This window comes from Phoenix dactylifera, unplaced genomic scaffold, assembly GCF_009389715.1.
Source record: "Phoenix dactylifera cultivar Barhee BC4 unplaced genomic scaffold, palm_55x_up_171113_PBpolish2nd_filt_p 000254F, whole genome shotgun sequence".
Classification (NCBI taxonomy): Eukaryota; Viridiplantae; Streptophyta; class Magnoliopsida; order Arecales; family Arecaceae; genus Phoenix; species Phoenix dactylifera.
This window is the reverse complement of record NW_024067747.1, coordinates 50,001-69,677: the sequence shown is the minus strand read 5'-3', so window position 1 is coordinate 69,677 and position 19,677 is coordinate 50,001. Positions and strand designations below refer to the sequence as shown.

General features: G+C 36.9%; 2 protein-coding genes and 1 non-coding gene across 3 annotated transcripts; 2 read left to right on the top strand and 1 right to left on the bottom strand.

Moving 5' to 3' along the window:
- Window positions 1-7,066: 7,066 nt before the first annotated feature.
- On the top strand, window positions 7,067-9,531 carry LOC103719241 (1-Cys peroxiredoxin-like). Its single transcript, XM_008808385.4, has 3 exons — window positions 7,067-7,246; window positions 7,714-7,862; window positions 8,877-9,531. The coding sequence occupies exons 1-3, from the start codon at window positions 7,129-7,131 to the stop codon at window positions 9,267-9,269; spliced, it is 660 nt and encodes a 219-aa protein (XP_008806607.2). The 5' UTR covers window positions 7,067-7,128; the 3' UTR covers window positions 9,270-9,531.
- Window positions 9,532-10,637: 1,106 nt separating this feature from the next.
- LOC120105299 (protein MCM10 homolog) lies at window positions 10,638-15,929 on the bottom strand. Its single transcript, XM_039117637.1, is given in 12 exon segments — window positions 10,638-11,102; window positions 11,209-11,281; window positions 11,365-11,429; window positions 12,890-13,024; window positions 13,204-13,250; window positions 13,347-13,380; window positions 14,660-14,784; window positions 14,863-15,094; window positions 15,251-15,325; window positions 15,405-15,568; window positions 15,570-15,592; window positions 15,692-15,929. Coding segments are annotated over 12 exon segments (1,215 nt in total). The 5' UTR covers window positions 15,798-15,929; the 3' UTR covers window positions 10,638-10,966.
- A 976-nt stretch (window positions 15,930-16,905) lies between these two features.
- TRNAP-UGG lies at window positions 16,906-16,977 on the top strand. Its single transcript has one exon. It is a non-coding gene; the product is annotated as a tRNA-Pro (tRNA).
- The last annotated feature ends 2,700 nt before the right edge of the window (window positions 16,978-19,677 follow it).

Here is a 19,677-nt window from a genome sequence, read left to right as displayed (position 1 = left end):
TGTCTTTTACCTAGATAGCTAGACTGTTATTAGTAGGCACTGTCGATCTTTCTCAACAATTTATCTTAGCCTTTGCTACATTAGAACTGATTAAACGTTGTGAGTGCATAAGCAAGTGATGGCTATGATTTACAGAAGAATTATAATCGGAAAGAAATGCACAAAATTAAAATGTGCTGTGAGGGAAAAAAAAAGAAGCAAAGACTGCGCAAAATATGGATCATATGTAGCATAAAATGTTCGTGATATTATGTTTTATGTTTATAAAGATATTATTAGTTGTCACTCTTGATAATATAATGCATTTTTGTCTTTGTGCTCTATGATAGGCATAACAAAAGAAAACACTTGGTGATCTCCGAGCTAGTTACAATGTTCTCTCTAAATTTCTAGAAAACTATAGAATTATTTTCTATTTTATGCTGGCTAAATGATTCTCTAACTCATCTTGCTAATCTAAATAATGCCCAAAAAAAAGAGAGAGCAAAATTGGAAAAATTATGTTTATGTTTTTAAACAAGTTAGTCTGTTATTCTTCCTCGCTCCTAATTTCTATCATATGTCCGGCATGATAAAACAAAACACTTGATAATGTGAGGTGGGGAAAGATCGTAGTGGCAATATTCTCTGAATTATTGAAAGAAACTATATATAGTTATTATTAATTTTTTGTTTACTAAAGATTTCCTAATTTAGTTCTTGATAAACGAACTAATGCAGATCTTGAACTGTTCACAGCATATTCATAAATTTCACAGTTAATTCATGAATTGGCCATAATTTATTCGATACAACTTCCAGTAATTGCAAAATATTTCTTACGCTAATATAGAAATGATACTTCGCATCATTTGTTGTAGCAACATGACATAGTATCGCTCATAATAAAAATTATTCATCGCTTATGTATATCATTTGTTATCTCTCCATCAATCGTTTTACTACATACAAATGGCTGGTGATTGCACTGGGCAGGGAGTGTATGAATTTTTTAAAACTTGGTATGTAATTGTAATTTTTCTTTTGGAAAGCACGTTGTATTTTTTTTTAATGAATAGCAAAAAAAAATCTCTCTATTCAAAAAATAAAAAACAAAGATCGCTATATTCTATATACCCCTAAAATCTCAGAGCAAAAATCATAAAACATCTCTTTATTTTTGCTTCCAGCGAAAGCAAACCAGGTTTTTGTTTGTTAGCCACCGGGCCATCTCCGCTCAGAACGTTAGTCCACAGACAGTGCCAAAAAAGTTGGGAGGACTGGTCAGCCACTAAAGCTCATATCACTGGGTCCCAGGAATATTTTTTTTATATTTTATTATTATTATTATTGGCTATAATGAAGGATTCATACACATCTTAGATGAATACATCCAAAATTATTATTAATTTTTTTTAACAACGGAGGTTCACATTGGACGAGTGCAAATGCAGCTAATAAAATCAGAAAATAAAATACTGTATAAACCCTCTGGTAAAGATGCATGGTCCACTCATACAAAATCATCTGAGTGATGAGTCAACATAAGTCTTGAAAAAAACAACAAGTTTCGAAATGCTGTAGGCAACTTTCTTTCTTCCATGCACAGAGCCTCCTCGGCCACAAACAAGATCACCAAATCTGCGGCCTATTTATCTCTTTATATATATGCTTGGTCTGAAAGACAACATCTTCACTCATTATGATCCAAATATCTCGAAGCAAAAGGCGGTAATCCCGAACGCGAACATAACTCCAAATGCCAGTCACGGCCTCACAGGAAAGCCAATGGCCCGTGCTTCCTTCCAGATGGAGTCACGAGGGTTGGCGTCTAGTCCTCTTCCAGCTACTAAAAGCTGGACATAATTGACAAGAGGATAACCCACGCTCTCTACGACCATGCTAATAAAAAGAAAAAAATTCACGTGGTTTTCTGTTTGATATATGGCCAACTTCAAGATAGCGATCAGGGGATTACACAATCTACTAGTTTGGTTGTAGAATTTTAGTTCATGAGACTAGATTAATGCGCATATATTGGATTAAAGTTTATCAGACATTTGCCTAAATAAAACTATATGCAATTCATCTTGCACCCACAAATTATAGTGACAATATTTTTTAAAAATAATAATAATAATCTCAAATTATTTCTATTTTTTTTCTTAGCTAATGATCCACTAAATCATACTCCAGGAACAAATTATATATTCTCAACTATTTATTTATTTTTGGATTATGCATGGATTCTACGTTCAAGAGTTATTGATGATCAATTTTAAAAATCTTTGCATGGTTCGAACTAATAAGATCATATATGGTTGCTAGCAGTTTGGTTTGTCATTTTTTTTAACGTATGGTTTTTCTGAACTCTTTCTAAATATTTCACAAATTTGCCAGTTTTATTTTAAATCAGATTTATAACAGTCTTTTTAAATGGTCAAGCTGGTTTCATGGTATTGATGGCTGAGCAGTGTTTAGGGCACCCACTTCTTAGATCTTAAGGTTGTGTGGTTGTGGCGTTTGGAAAAATGATTATTTGTTAAAAAAATATTTTGATGACAATGTCCTTAGAACTGGGCAAATTTTATTTGGAGCAGGAGATTGTTGCAACTTTCTCCAGACAAATATGCACAAAAAAGAAGGTGGTGGCCCATGCAATACTTTAAGCCAAGAGTTGTAACCGCAAGGGAGAAAAGTTGTCTCTTACCTTTCAAGCATCAATGACTCGAGAGGCAAAAGAAGCATAAACAGGGCAGTGGAGGTGGAGGGTTTGTTGGCATTGGACTTTTGTTTGTCCATGGAGTACTTCTTGACCCAGGCTCATTAGGACAAAGGTTGTATCTTTCACGTGAAAGAATGATTCGTCTTTCTTCACACAAATTCACCATTGGATCGCATAATAGTCGCTTTTTAGATCCGTACAAGCTAATAGATAAAAAAGTTCTGTGCGCTCTAATATCGAGGTATGATCCAATGGTCAACGTCATGAAAGAAGAACAATTTCGCACAAAGAAACAACCCGAACCCTAGTCATTTGCCATCTTGACTTCTTGGCAAGAATAGGTGGGTTGGAGGGGACTTTTTGTTCAATACTGGAAAACTATAGTTGAACATGTCTTAAAACTAGGATGTGGAAGAATATTTTTTTTGGCTGAACAAGATCTGCCGTGTCCTCATCATAGAAAAAACTTGATCGCATGTGTTTTTTTTTTGGCCACAGAATAATGCTTAAGAGAGTGCAGGTAAATGGAATACCTGATTAAAACATATGCAAACTCTTATGCAATCAAGTTCAGTTTAGGAGTCTTGTGGTTCTAGTCGCTCCGTTTAAGACACCCCGTTTGGAAACGGGATAAGAAAATCATGGATAATTTCCATTTATCCATGGTGAGTACAAGTAGTTCTAGGATAGGAAAGAATAAATAGGGATAGTGCAAAATGACGGTTGGGACTTGGGAAGGCTGTTATCCCCCTGTAATTATTACCTGAATGTTGAAAATGTTGTTTGAATCTTTTTGTAATCATGAGGTAGAATATGATGATTTTTCGTAGAATTGAACAAGTTTGCCCTTTCAATTTCTCCTTGTTCTTTCTGTAGTGTGATGAGCAATGTATGAGGATAAATCGGGATAAGGTGTTAAGAATTGTTGGGAGAATTAGGGTAAGTCTAGAAACGTATATGGTTAGTAAGTTTGTAGTTACTATTAATGCTTGTATAATGCACACATAAAAATTCTGCAAGTACCATGAGTTAGGTTACATGCTAGTAGCCAAAGTAATCCACATCAAGTCTGGTGATCTTTCTGGATCATCCTATGCAAGTCTAATATCTTTCATTCCTGCTATATCGCAATGTTTTTTCTTGTTCTACTTTCCTTTTACTTCTTTTCTTTTGTTTTCTAAAATTTTGAGGCAAGGTTTTATAGTAGGTCTGTTAGGTAGGAGTGAGCATCTGAACTTATTATTACAGCTTGGAGATGTCATCTATCATTCAAGCAGCTGCAGTCCTTTATCCTTCTGTAGTTTCTTCCCTGATTTTTTTGGACATGCATGAAAGAATTAAATTTATGAACTTTCTGTCAGCCTGCATATCTTGCTTGCCGCTTCGCAATGTCATGAACAAGGTAGCTTTGCAGGGGAAATTTTCAAGTAAATTATCTTCAAGTAGAGAGAGCAAGCTAAATTAGAGTAATTTGGTCTCATGCTTGGTAGGAACTCAATGGATTCTGTAACTTGCAATTCTCAACAAATAGCCTAAAGCCTAGACTAGGTAAAAAGTTGACAATATATTTTTAGAAAATGCTTGAACAGAGAATTCCTCCTAGAGAATTTCTTTTATCAGTTTTACATGTAATTCAATTGAAGGGTTGCTTGCAAAGTTTGAGATATCTTATATTCCACCTGAGCTGTCAACTTAAGATCAAGGAGTCCTTAGGTTATATTTAGTTTGCTGCTCTTCTGAGACTTTCAAGCTTCTTGTGACTGTAGTTTTGCCCTTATTACAAACTTTTGGCTCCTATGAGAAAAAAATATCTAGCATATATGTATGTATGTGTGTTTTAGGGCAAATTACAACATTAAGCTGGCAAAGTGCTATCAAAGAGTCTACCATTCATTACCAACAGAAAGAATTAAAAACAAAGAAGAATATCATAAACATTATAGCATAAAAGATATTGAGGCTTCTCTACATTGCCTTTGGTTTAGGGTTTATTAGGGAAGTCTCCCCAGAAAAGTGAGTTCCATGGAAGTAGCAGTATATCATATATCACAGGTGGGTCAAATGACAACTTAAAGAGTAATGTGACGATGTCTACAAGATGTACATGGATAAGACAAGTTTGAAAGGTCCCAACCTCAAGTTGGCTGATGAAGTCAAACCAATGACATCGATTCCTTCTCGTCCGAGGTGCAACTAGGCTAAACGAATCTCCCTAAGTTTGCCATGTTCACACTTGCATGGCCTTTTAATGGCCATCTATGCGACTAATATAATGCCCATTTGCTTTCAGGAATAGCTCGGTTCATCTCCCCTGAAGAATTTTAAACCACCACAAGGTTTGGACAGAGACACAGAGAGGACCCCATTTTTTGGATCAATTGGACTTTTGCTCGGCGGTCATCGTCATGGCATACGTAAAGGGAAAACAAACACTTCAAATTTTATTAATCCAAATCCAGTGGATTAAATTTGGACAGTACCTAATTGGAGAGGCATGGTTTTTTTTTATCATTGAAAATTTGAGTGGCATGTTTGGTGAAGTGATATGTTCTTATTAAAAGATTAATGTTAAGGCTAGCTATCTAGGATTGGCTTTGGAGCCTTTCCATAAGACTTATCCCTCGTTTGGTGTGACTATTAAAATTGTTCTTTTCGACCATAGCTAAAATCTTTTAAGTATGGAGATCAACATGTTTCCCTTCCACGAGATTGAAGCTATCGTGCAGAGCAAATTCACATTTACCGGACCCCTGCCCTCTCTCATACATGCACATGCATGTAAATAGATCAAATAAAACAAAAAATTTCAAGCTATTGTATTTCTTGTTTCTTTTTATTTTATACTTAACTTTCAGAAGTAATTAAAGTCAGACAATAGCATCAACCAAAGCTGCCGCATTATATATAGCTAAGATCGATGTAGATGAAAGCCATCATAGGCATAAAAATAGTCACTAACATGTGGAAGTTATAGTGTTGAATCATATATTATTTTTTTTTGTAGCAAATTTGTTGTCCATGATAATGATATGCCTCGGAACCAACTATGGTCGTCATAGTAAAATGATCATATAGAGCTTGTCATGAAGCTTTTAATCAACCAGTCAAAATCTGCCATATAGCTGATGCAGCGGCACATAGAGAGCCCTCGAATTTCAAATCCTCCCTCTAGATGACGACACCTCGGCCACAACCAGGAGCGATTTTTCATAACTTCATGGGCGAGATGCGTGGAGTGTGATGCGTGATGAAATGCACTTTTGTGATGTGCGGTAAGCTACCAAAAATAGTTGATCTGCACGCTTGAATTTCCTAAAAAATGAGCATCAACTCTCGTCTATATAAACCATTTTAGTGGGAACCTATATGTAGGTGCTCTCAAGCCCTCTTACGCCCTTATGCTGCCGCTCCCACAACACCTCTGTTGTTCCATGAGAGTCCGTCTGACTTAGGCATTGAGGAATTTCTTGTCGGACATCCTCCGGCAAGAGAACTTTTTTCATATTTACTGTTTCAAATTGGATTCAGCATCAAAGCGAAGGTCCGAGCACGATCTTTTTTTTCAGCACCATTTCGAGAGTAATCAGTGTCGGAGCCATCACCATCCAAGTTCAACGACCTCCATTTTACCATCTTAGAGGTACGATCTTCGGCCAACCTCTAGGGTATGAACAGCTAATCATCCGAACCCTCCATCAACTTAGCATCTCGACATCTTGGTCGGGCTAATTTGAAGCGGCAACATTCTATAAGCAAAAAATATGGTCAAGATAAGCTACTGTATCATCACAGGTTGCATCAATAGCTGTCCTAGCCATCGCATTGTAAAACAGAGCCACTATGAAACCCTATACATATAATATATAAATGTACATATATTTACATAGTCCTAAAAAAAGATTACCATCAAATGCTACAACATATCATCCAACTTAGCCAAGAAAAATACATGGTTTACTTTAATAAACACCAAATTAGATAATAAAATGTATTTAGCTAGCTAGCGGTATTGATTACGATCAACTTCACACTCATTATTTCAAACGCTACAATTTTTTTCTGGAAAATTTCAAGCACAAGAAAACGGAAACTTGGAACCGCAGACAACCCACCCATAGGCTATGCCGTCGGCGCCCACAGATAGCTCAAGTAGCACCCTTTTTTATTTTTTGTTTCTTGATATGATGACCAAAGTAGTACACTAGATAAGGCTCTCGTTTGGTGGCATCTGGCTTAGTACAACCACACTCCCACTAGCAGACGCGAGTCGTACCACGAGGACACAATCACGCAACCCGCCCCCCTCCCTCTCTCCCCCAAGCCTATATAAACATGGCACCGAATCCCTTAGCTCTCATTGCCTTCTCTCTCTATCTTCCTTGGAATCCACAAAAAATCTTAGCCATCCAAAGTCCAAATTAATCATGCCGGGCCTCACGATTGGCGACACGATCCCTGACCTTCTGGTGGACTCCACCCACGGACCAATCCAAATCCACGACTTCATCGGTGATGGATGGGCCGTGATCTTCTCCCACCCTGGTACATTGTACTCCATCTCATGTTCATAGGGAATTGTACTCCACGTATGTATTTATTATTTTTACAGGCTCAGCTCGACTCGATTCGAAATATTTGAGCTCGAAATTCGACTCGAGATCGGTCGAAGTTTCAAGTTCGAACCTCGACTCGAGCTCGAATTCTTGATCCTTGTTAAAAAAAATATGGTTAAAAGTTAAGAGTTAGATCATGTTGAAAATATAAATATTATATTTTTAAGATATTAAATTAATAATATGTATTATAAATAAAATATGATATTATTTAAAGTTTATATATTTAACTAGGTTTGCGAGTCTTCGAGCTAAGTATTTTGCTATGCGAGCTCGACTCAAGCTCGATAATACTTGAGTCAAATCAAGCTTGGATCTAAGTTAACTCGAGCAGCTTGCAAGCTGCTTGGCTCATTTGCCCTCCTAGTGTTGATGATTGGGTGTTCGTGCATGCAGCTGACTTCACTCCAGTGTGCACCACGGAGCTGGGGAAGATTGCATTGTATGCTGAGGAGTTCGAGAAGCGAGGGGTGAAGCTGCTAGGAGTGTCATGTGATGATGTGGTGTCGCACGTGGAATGGATTAAAGACATCGAGGCTTACACGGTAATGTAGTTCGTCCGCGCGTGCGCAGCATAGTGTAGTCGGTTTAGAAATAATGTAATAACTGTTTTGATTGTTAGCATTTGCAATTACAATAAAAATGAATGGGCCATTGCAAGAAGTGATTGTATTATTGGTAATCTTGCAGTTCCTAGAATTAAAAAAAAACCGTTTTATTGAATCAACCGAAAGATTTTGAATTTTTAATACAAATCGTCTAACCAAAATGTCAAATAGCTATTTTTTCTCTTATGTTTTCCCTCTCTGCAAACTTTGAAATTGTCAAAGTGATCAATGTTTGTAAAATTTTTGCTTATTGACAACCTTTTTTTCTTTAAATTATCTCGGTTTTGTGGAATATGTTGCCTGCTTAAAATAAGGCACTCTAATGGTTGCAACAATATAGTCCCCTTCATTTTGAGCAATCCTAAACTAGCGGCTCCCAACTTTTACAAACAATTCTGAAGAAACAATATTACCAGCATTGAAGTGTCTAAATGGAGACTGCCATTTAAACACGTAGTTCTCACACTACATCAGATGATTCCAGGATCTTTTCCAACCATGATTGAATTAGAGAGAGATAGTTCTATATCATAGGCTATTTGCAGTACATAGATAGCCTTTGTTTTGAAATTAATTAGACCCCTCCAATTCAGCTCCACAATAGAGATATTTTTGTTCTATATCTTTTTTTCCTTTTTTTTCAGTTCTTCGCATGCATACCTTTAAGCTTTCATATCAGCACACTAGTATAAAAACTGCTAGTGTTTCTCCTCCTACAAGGTATGCAATAAAGATATTTTTGCCTCCATCACATATGTCCCGAGATCGTCTGCAGTATCAGATAGACGGACGCCATCAAACAAAGCATATTGTGTATGATATATAAAGCCGTTTTGTTTGATGGTCGTTCATCTTCGATGATAACGTGCAACAGCACCATAGAGGATTCATGCTCTATTAGTTTTGTGCAAAATGTGAATGAAAATTAAATTTTGCTCTACTGTTCTGAAGCCCGGGTGCAATGTGAGATATCCAATAGTGGCAGACCCTAATAGAGAGGTGATCAGGCAACTCAACATGGTGGACCCAGATCAAAAGGACTCCTCCGGACTCGAGCTCCCATCAAGAGCCCTCCATGTGATAGGCCCAGACAAGAAGATTAAGTTGAGCATCCTCTACCCTGCAACAACTGGGAGAAACATGGATGAGGTTGTGAGGGTTGTGGAGTCTCTTCAAAAGGCAGCAAAGCTCAAGATCGCAACTCCAGTGAACTGGAAGCCTGGAGAAAAGGTGGTCATTTCACCAAGCGTTTCCAACGAAGAAGCGAAGAAAATGTTCCCACAAGGATACGAGACTGTTGATCTCCCGTCGAAGAAGGAGTACCTCCGCTTCACCAACATTTGACGTGGAATCAGCCATGCACTCTACTTCTATATATCCATCTGCTCAAGTCTCTGAAATTTTCGTTCTGTATGGACTTTGCTTAATTTTATGTGTGTTTGAAGGCTGCTGCTATGCTGCTGTAATGGAGGTTTTTGTTTGTGTCGCTGCTTCTGGTGTGATGCTTGTAATGATGTACCTTGTGGAAGTTATTAGTTTAGCTTCCCTCGTGGTTGTTTGAGTATGGCTTTTATCAATGAAATAATCTCCTTTCTATGCTAAGAAATGAAACATATAACAGTTTGATTTCATGTTGGGGGGGAGGGGATGGGGATTTGAGGTGTGCTTTAGTGAGAAAGGGCTTCAACTTTCACAGTATATTTCTTGGGGGCAAAAAAAAAACTTATCTACTAATATTTTGCAATCATTGAATTTGGTTTGTTATTTATTGTATGAAATGGATGATCATGAAACGAACAATCACGTTCCCATTTCACGTTGTATTCATATTTTCCCCACAACAAAAATATTTATAAAATCTCAAAAAAAAATTATTATAGATTTTTTTGGGAAAAAAATTAATTACAGAACTTTTTTACCCACAACTGAAAAATAATAAAATCTGAATGAAAAAAAATTATCATAGAAGATTTTTGGAAAATAAAAGAATTTGTTATAGAAGTTTTTCCACCTAACAAAAATACTTTGTGATAGAGGTTTCTTGAAAAGTATAGGAAAAATTAGTCATAGGATTATCTGGGAAAAATTCAAAATAGATAGAAAATAATAACAACTAGAAGAAAATTTCTATTATAGAAGGTTTTTGAAAAAATAAAAAAAGAATAGTGTTTACCCACAACAAAAATACTAATAAAAACTAAAAAAATTTTATTCTAGTGACCCTCAAAAAATGCTAAGTTATAGAAGTTTTTTGAAAAAACAAGAAAAATTATTTATATAATTAATTTTTTGGGAAAAATAAAAAATTGACAACAAAAATATAATAAAATTTAGAAGACAATTTTCATTATAGAAGTTTTTTGGAAGAAAGCATACAAGAATTAGTTATAGAAGCCTTCCCCCCAATAAAAATTACTAATAAAATCTGAAAGGAAAGAAAATTTTCATTATAGAATTTTGTTGGGAAAAATAAGAAAAATTAGTTACCCAGAAGAAAAACTTCACATGCAAGTTTTTCCAGAAAAATAAAAAACATTAAAAAATGATATAATTTTATTAAAAAAATTGTGACAGGATTGAACCCAATGTAAATCGAACTACCAGTGCACCTCGAATCCTCTAGTTGTAATGGCTTTCCTTATTTTCCCTCATGCCGAAGACTTGTATTGTTTCAGATCTATTGCTGAGTAATTTGATTGAGAGGCCACTGTATAAAAAGATAAACAATTGATCAATATAACTCAATAAAGTAATTCCAGGTAAATACCCATCCATCCCCAAAGTAAATGCCTATAACTTATGACATAAATTTTATTATAACAGGCATGATGCACATGCAAGAAAAAATTGCTACAATGCATCTATTTGGACCAGCTCTGCCATTAGCATGGTCTCAGCAACCATCAACAAAATATAAAGTTGCTGGAAACCTCGGATCTTCGAGCATAACTTCCACTCCTGCTTTAAGAGTTTCCTCACTGCACATATTGATTGGAGATATGTAGGGAAACAGCCTTCGCAGAAGAAGATATCCCTTGGCATCAACTTTCGTCATCCGAACTAACAATGTCAAGCTCTATCATGTTCACAGAAGCATGATGAGTTTTCTTTCTTTTAGCATCTAGCTGTTCACCTTTTCCGACTACTTTGGATGTCGTTTTCATGGCTAACGATGACCTGAAGAATTGCAAAAGTGCTTAGCCTGAAATCAAGACCTGAAAAGAAAAACAAAAACAAAAAAAAGAGGAAAAAGAATATTTGGAGGACAAGCACTCTCGATCACCTTTTGTCTGAGCTGCCCTTGATTTGGTTCAGCTTTGAAGATCCTTTATTTGTTATCTTGGATTCCATATTAGCTGGTGAACGCAAGCACAAAGGTCTAATAAGTGAACTGAAATAGACCAATTGGAAAAGACCCAAATGGAGGATGATCTTATACCTGTAACTTGTGTAAGGAATCTTATTCCCTGTGATTGGCTATTAGTGGTCACCTTATCTGCATTACTGATCATCTACAGTATCATCAGTAACATGTCCAGAAAGACAAAAAGAAAAGGCAAGCTCTAGAGCATAAACAGTTAAAGATTAAGTGCATCCAGAAATCTTTATTATGAAAAGGCAAAAATTAGTCAATGCTTCAGAAAGAAAGGTTACTGTAAAATTTCAATTTCTTTATTCCAAGTCATTCACGTAGTATGGAGCAAATGAACAGGATTTCTTTTCCATTGAACAGATACAGAAGATCAGGATAAAGCATCTTAAGACAGCAGCCGAGGATGTTGGAATTCATTGAAAGATCAGGATAAAGTTTATCTTTAGAGGAGTTGAAGAGGAGAAGGGGAACATAGCTTGGAGAGCTGTCAGACAAGCAATGGAATACCAAAGAATATCCGAAAGCCCAACAGGAAAACCGCACCAAAAACAAGATGGGTGAAGTGGAAAACTCCACTTAATGATGCTATAAAAATCAGTTCAGATGCTGGAATGGCTTTACATATCGGGAGGAAGACTTTTTTAATGGCCAACCTTGATATTTGGACATTGGAAATTTGCACTAAAATGGCCTTGCATGGACCTTAAACAGAGTTAACAGGAGAATTTGAAGTATACTGGATCCACAAGCTGTGATGAATTACATGAAGGGCAGATCCATTGGTCAGAGAGATACTCTCCTATTTTGAGTGACCTTAACAGATTAATGGCTAGAGGCAAATGGTGGGCTACCCAACTTGGTTAGGTCCATGGAAATAAAGTGTTATTGGAGTTAAGACTCATTTAGTGAATTGAAGCAAATTGTTTCATGAAATACATTATGGTCTTTTGAAAGAGTGATATAACTTTATTATGCTTGTGCCAGCCATACGAGTCTATAACATCAAAACAGCTAAACCTTGGTAATTGTTAAATCACTGTAGCTGTTTAGAAAGAAGTCAGATGCAGCCAACTGCAGTTTAAAAAAAACAAGTCTCTGCAGTAAAGACACGGGGTTATATTTAGTTGGCAAGACTAGCTTAACATCAAGTTCCTATTACAATAGGATCCACACAAGGAAAAGTACTTGCCATTCGTTGGTTATTAGGGGCATCTCGAAAACATCTGGGTCGAAATATGGCTTTCAAATTAAGTTCCGAATTAGTAGATGTTGCCAAAGGGAGTGGCGATACCATATTCTTTCCTATGCAACAAGTGGGTCGTCAGTCCTTTCTCTCTCTTAAGGGGGCACCGAAAGGCCTTTCTTCGACCTTAACCAATAATCCAACTTTGACCGGAATGAAAGAAGGCTGGGGAAAGTTGGCAAGACTAGCCTAAGAGAGATTGTGGGTTTTACTGTTTAAAACTAGTGGCTGGAGGAAATTAGGCATATTGCCAGATCTCAGTTTCTCAGTTTAGCAAGAAATATGTTCCATATGCTTCATGAGTGATATAATGCAGATTTGCCTGGAGGCCAGGAATGGAAGACCCACCTTAAAGCCTTCTTAAGACCATCCACAGACATTACTTTCACTGGCTGTGAAGGTTTCCTCAAATTTGATCTGTCAGCTAGAGGATCAACCATGTAAATTCCCTCTGACTGGAGCTTAAATGCAGAATTCAAGTTCCTGTTACAAATGTAATGCATGCAAAATAGCCAATGAGTGCAACCGAGAGATGTTTAAAGTGCATCTACTAAAGAATTGAAACCAAATAATAAACAAAATAAGAACTGACTGTTTCACATAGAAGATAGACACCAATATGAGACAACATAAAACAAAATTAAGTATAGATACCCACTTACCCACCCTTCAGCTCAGAGCGCATGGTAGAATACTTCTGGGAAGCTTTCTGTCGATAAGAATAAATACAAAACCATAGGATGAGTTACACCAAGAGCATCACAAAGGTAAATGACATTAATTGATTTTGAGCAAGCTTTCTTACTGCTGTGTGGAATTTGCAATATACTCCTTGACGTCTGAAGGATGATAAATCAATAAAAGTTAGAAAATAAGAAAATATAAAGTTTACAGTGTATAAACTAACAACAAATTTTACAGCAAGAATACCTAGTCAATGTTGCAGAAAATTAGCTGGAAAATTTACACACCAGAAACAGCAGAAGAAAAAAAATAAAGCAAAAGTTCAAGGACCTGATGGTCAAAAAGAATATGCACAATAGCACCATGATTCTAAAAAGTAGCAAATATAATAACGCTGTGCTATTTTATCAATTAACTAGCAACCAAATTTTTTTACAAAGAGTTATAGTCATGTATTTTAGAATCTACATTACTATTTTCAGCAAATGAAATAACAAGCTCAAAACTAGCCATCCAAAGATGTCAAAACAATAAAATATAACCATAACAAAGACAACGAGAACTCACAAGATAGAAAATGTATAACTTTCCCAAATTTATACTCCTCCCCCACTATCCATCTTAATGTGTTAGCAGTACTAAGAGAAAAAACAAGTTAATTTTATACAAGTAAACACCTTCAATACTGTTTGTCAATAAAGTTGGTGTGCATCGACATTTTCAAAGTTATTCCTTTGCACTGGGGCAAACATCAACAAAGTATTCATTTCTAACATGAAGCAACCCTGCACAATTTGGAATATTGAGGAGTTTCAGGTGTTACTGTGAAAAAAGATAAAATAAACTACAGATAAATTTTTGACAACTCCAAGCCAGTCCATGTTCTAGAAATAGTAGGATGAAGCAGTAGTTATAATGTCAGGAAGGATTAAGAGTCCATGAAAGCCAAAAAATGGGCTGGACTAGAACTCAGACCCCATTAAATGGATGTGGCATCAAACACCTATTACTCTTTGAAAGTTTCTTTAACAACTACTATGCTAACTTTCTGAATTGGTCTTGAAGTAGTGAAAATCCCCACCTTATGACTAATCAACATGAAAAATCTATGATAAGGTCCTTCAATAAAAATTACCATGATAAACATTGGTTAGGCTAGGACAAGATTTATTCTGTATATCATTTCATGTTCTAGATTCAGATTGTGGATCTACAATGTTGAGATCCGTACAGATTTCTAAGTATGTTGGCTGGGTAGTTTTCTTGGTGTACATTTCTTGGTCTTTAGTACCACAGATGCATCGCTAAAAATAACTAGAATCCCATAAATGTAGCATTTAGTATGGGCAAAGCTGTTGGAAATACACAGCTTATCTCAATGAACAAATTTGCACAAACACCAAAAGAAACCAGAAGGTAGGTTTTTCAACATACCTGTTTATGATCATCGTGCATGCCATCCCATCCTTTCTTTTGCCTTTGCAGACACCATAATCAGCAGAAGTCCCCAGCTTCAGCATCTGCCCAGCTGAATAGACACTCAAAGAGAACCCTTTTGCCTATCCAGGGCAATGGGGATTAGTGACACTCATAAAAAATCCTCCAGAGCAAACCTACGCTTACAAATTTTTACTTACATCTTTCCGTACTGCAGAATTGAATAACGCAAATACTGAACCTACGGGCTCGTTACAGCTCTTGGAGTAGGCATCACCAAACAAGAAAACAGAGACATCCGATTCATCCAGACAGCCCATTTTCCAAATGCTGTAGCTCTTCCCAACCGAGCTTGTTTTAGGAGCACCCTTTTCGGTTAAGACCCCAACCGTCACCCAGCAACCAGAAAGAGTATCGCCCACCAACAAATTCCTAACAGAACCCAGTTCATAGAGTCATTCCCGAAACACAACGTTGCAAGATTATTCAGAAAAAAGAGTTTCAATTGTTAGACAAGCATTTCATCGAACAGAGGACATTCAAGTTAAGACATCTGATTTGCTAGTTCTTATGTCTTCCGAGATCTACCTGATGGCTGGCAGCCGAACAAATCGGATGTCTGAGAAGCGGTTGCTAATCTCCACGGAGGATACCAATGAATTTCTGGCAACATACATGCATTAAAAAATGATAGCCTTTTCTTTCCCTTTTAATACGGTACACAAGCCTATGATCTAGTTACCTGATTCGTAGACCTGAAAACTTCTCGACCTCCACTTCGTTGGAGCTCCTCCGCTTGTTTGACTTGGATGGAACAGTCGCAGCAGTGCGGGTGGGCTCAGCGTCGAGGTAATCTTTGACAGCATCTCGGAATACAGACATGTCGGTGGATTGAGACCTCTTGGCGAGAACCATCGTCTGATATGTAGCCTTGGAGAAAAAGAGACAAGGAAAGATAAGAGGTGCTGGTTCTTAAGAGTGGAAAGAGAGAATGTATTGCAATAAGGAAAAGAGAGAGAGGATAGATACCTGGCAAATGGGAACGATGGGACGAAGGGGAAACGGGCGGAGTCTCCAAAACCCTCTCTTCTCGAAGGGAGAGAAGGAGGTCGAGGTCTTCTCCGTGGGCGGCCATGGCTATGGCTTCTGAGAGAGAGAGAGAGAGAGAGAGAGAGAGAGAGGGGAAGGGGAGGCGCTGCAAGTATTTTGGCGGCTGCGGAGGGAGGTTTGAGTGTTTTGGCGGGAAGAGGACTCGTTTCGACTTGTTTTGGAGCCATGGGCCCCTTCCAATGTACCAAAACGAGTTATAGGGCTTGCACGTGCGTGTTCGCATGTGTATTGAAAATTTGACTCCTGATTGGTTGGTACTCCGGTCTGTGGTTGGACCGGAGAGCCGGTATGTACATGGCACACGTATGAGTGGAGATCCGGTCCACGTATGGTCGAACAACATTGGCAGACTGGCCCTCTCTAGTGAGCTTAGGATGAAGAGTATCCACAAATATAGTTTGTGAAGAGTGAAGGCCACCCCTAGATAACATATGTACTTAAGTTGCAGTTTGTTATCTTCTCTATTTCTCATCGAATTTTGGTGCGAAGCAACATGAAGATGTATTTGAGCTTACAATAATAAGCTGCACTTTATATTATCTCTATTATGCTAAATATATATAATATTTATTTATTCAAGATCTAAGATGAGAGAAAGCCTAATTATGATTTGTGCAGAGCTAAGATACACATCTAAGCTGATGATACCAAGCCTGAAGTGACTTTATCATTTTAATTGAAAAAATAACTTCAATTAGTATAAGATAGTTTTAATACATATGCAAAGTTAGTAGTATACATTGTATGGATGACGTGTAAAGCTAAATGGATGCTATTTTATTTTCATGAGATTCTTTTGTAAAACTAACTTTTGTCATGTAAAAGGGTCGTGGTTAATTTGGTCTAAATGGCGAGTCAATTCTTTTATAGTTTGATACGAAGCAAGACTTAGACATATTTATCAAAGTTTTAGAGAAAAATAAAGTAATTTTCACATCAAGATACATTGGTTTTATTGAAATTGCTTCCACATATGATGAATATTATTATGGATGCATCAAATACAAACATGCACGTGGATGCCCACGCACAGTTTATATTTTATTAAACATGGACAAAAATAGTGACGGAAAAATCAGTTCATACCTATTTTATGTTTAATAAGATAATATGTTTTACCATTACAACAATTCGGGCGTTTGGTCTAGTGGTATGATTCTCGCTTTGGGTGCGAGAGGTCGCGAGTTCGATTCTCGTAACGCCCCTGCCCCTCTATAATTTCATTTTGCCCCTTCGATTTTTAAATTCACTCCGGTCCCTCATTTCTATTTATTTTGAACATTATGTTCCATAATGTCAGTTTGCCACCTCAACTTTTATTTTTCAATTTACTCCTCAACCATAACAATTTAACACCCTGCGATACTGCCCAGACCCACGCTGCCGACTTCCCCCACCCAACCTGCACCCGGCCGCCGATTTCTCGCTCTGAACCCTCCAACCCTCTCCCTCGCCTTATCCACCGTGACCTCCAACCTCCGGCTAATCGCGGGAACCCCCCTCCCCAAGATTTAGGTCTATTTGAAAATTTGGAATCGAGGAAAAAGGAATGGAATGAAAAGAAAAGTTAAAAATTTTGATATTTGGAATTTTTTTTAGTGGAGAGAAAGGGAAAGAAAAGAAGGAAATAGGAGGAAAAATTTTGGTCTTCAATTCTCTCCTTTCTTTCTTCTCATAAGTAGAGAATTTGGAGAGAAAAGAATTGAAATTTAATAAATTTTTTATAATACCTATTTTACTCTCTACTCATAAGCATGCCCATTTTATAATAAAGATATTTTAGTAAAAATGTTAAAAAGGTATGCTTGATATGAAACTAAAAGTAAAAGTAATAAAGCAATAGAAAATAAAGAGAAAGAAAACACAAGAGAGCATGAGATATAAATGGCTCTTTTATTCTTTCTTACTTTTCACCTCACGATACAAGATTACATATCATCTATTTATAGGCCAAAGGAGAAAGATCAAAGGCCATAAGATTAAAAGCCATAAATACATTAATTCATCATTAATGAAGAAATTGGAGGGTTACGAGAAGTTGAATAGTCATGGATGAATTCAGATGAATATCCATCTAGAGATGAAGATGAAGAGTCAAGATTTTATAACACTCCCCCTTGGATATTCATCTCTTAAGAATATGCCTCATTAAAACCTTACTAGAAAAAAACCCTGTGGGACAAAAATCCTAGTGAAGGAAAAAGAGTACAATATTCTCATTATATGCTTTTCAAACTGTCTCATTAAAAACCTTGCTAGGAAAACCCAATGGGACAAAACCTAGGCGAAGGAAAAAAGAGTACAGTGCATATAAGCCTCCCCCTCATGTGAGCATGTCAACAAATGGCTCTGAGTTGACACATACCAATCTTCTGTACTAGTTTCTTAAATATTGTTGCAGGCAATGCTTTGGTGAATAAGTCTGCTAGATTTTCACTTGAGCGAATCTGCCGAACATCTATTTCACCTTTCTTCTGGAGTTCATGTGTGAAAAAGAATTTTGGTGAGATGTGCTTGGTTCTATCACTTTTAATATATCCTTTTTCTATTTGAGCAATACATGCAGTATTGTCCTCATATATTATTGTTGATTTCTCGTTGATTGTTGGAAGATTACATTCTTCATAGATATGTTGAAGCAAAGATCTCAACCACACACATTCTCGACTTGCTTCATGAAGCGCAAGTATCTCGGCATGATTGGAAGAAGTGGCAGTGATAGTTTGCTTTATAGATCGCCAAGATATAGCAGTACCACCATATGTGAATAAATATCCCGTTTGTGATCGCCCTTTATGTGGGTCAGACAAATATCCAGCATCTGCATATCCAACCAGTTCCGGTTTTGGTTGTTTTGAATATAATAATCCCAAATCAGTTGTTCCTCGAAGATAACGAAATATGTGTTTAACACCATTCCAATGTCTCCGTGTTGGTGCCGAACTATATCTTGCTAATAAATTGACAGAAAAAGCTATGTCTGGTCGCGTATAGTTAGCAAGATACATTAGTGCACCAATTGCACAGAGATACGGCACTTCAGGGACAAGAATCTCTTCGTTATCTTCTCGAGGACGAAAAGGGTCCTTCTTTATATCATAGGATCGAACAACCATTGGGGCACTTAATGGATGAGCTTTATCCATATAAAAATGTTTTAACACCTTTTCTATGTAATTAGATTGATGAACAAATATTCCATCTGATAAATGCTCGATCTGCAGTCCGAGACAAAATTTTGTCTTTCCAAGATCTTTCATCTCAAATTCTCTATTTAAGTATATGACTGCTTCTGCAAGCTCTTCAGGAGTTCCGATGATGTTGAGATCATCAACATACACTGCAATAATAACAAACCCAGATTTTGATTTCTTTATAAAAACACATGGGCTAATAGCTTTGTTAACATATCCTTCCTTCAGGAGGTATGTACTAAGACGATTATACCACATTCGTCCAGATTGCTTTAATCCATACAAAGATTTTTGTATCTTGATTGAATATATTTTTCGGGGTTTTGAACTACATGCTTCAGGCATTTTTAGTCCTTCAGGGACTTTCATATAAATATCATTATCAAGTGATCCATATAAATAAGCTGTGATTACATCCATAAGACGCATATGAAGTCCTTCAGAAATTGCCAGACTAATTAAAAACCTAAATGTAGTTGCATCCATTACAGGAGAATATGTCTCCTCATAATCAATTCCAGGTCTCTGAGAGAAACCTTGTGCTACAAGTCGTGCTTTGTATCTGACAACCTCATTATTCTCATTCCTTTTCTGTACAAACACCCACTTGTAGCTAACAGGTTGTACATTTTCAGGCGTTTGGACTACAGGTCCAAATACCTTTCGCTTTGCAAGCGAATTTAATTCGGCTTGGATTGCATCTTTCCATTT

Coding starts and splice junctions, on each gene's coding strand:
- LOC103719241 (XM_008808385.4), top strand. CDS start 7,129: ATGCCGGGCCTCACGATTGGCGACACGATCCCTGACCTTCTGGTGGAC. Junction 7,247..7,713: donor CGTGATCTTCTCCCACCCTG/GTACATTGTACT, acceptor TCGTGCATGCAG/CTGACTTCACTCCAGTGTGC. Junction 7,863..8,876: donor AAGACATCGAGGCTTACACG/GTAATGTAGTTC, acceptor ACTGTTCTGAAG/CCCGGGTGCAATGTGAGATA.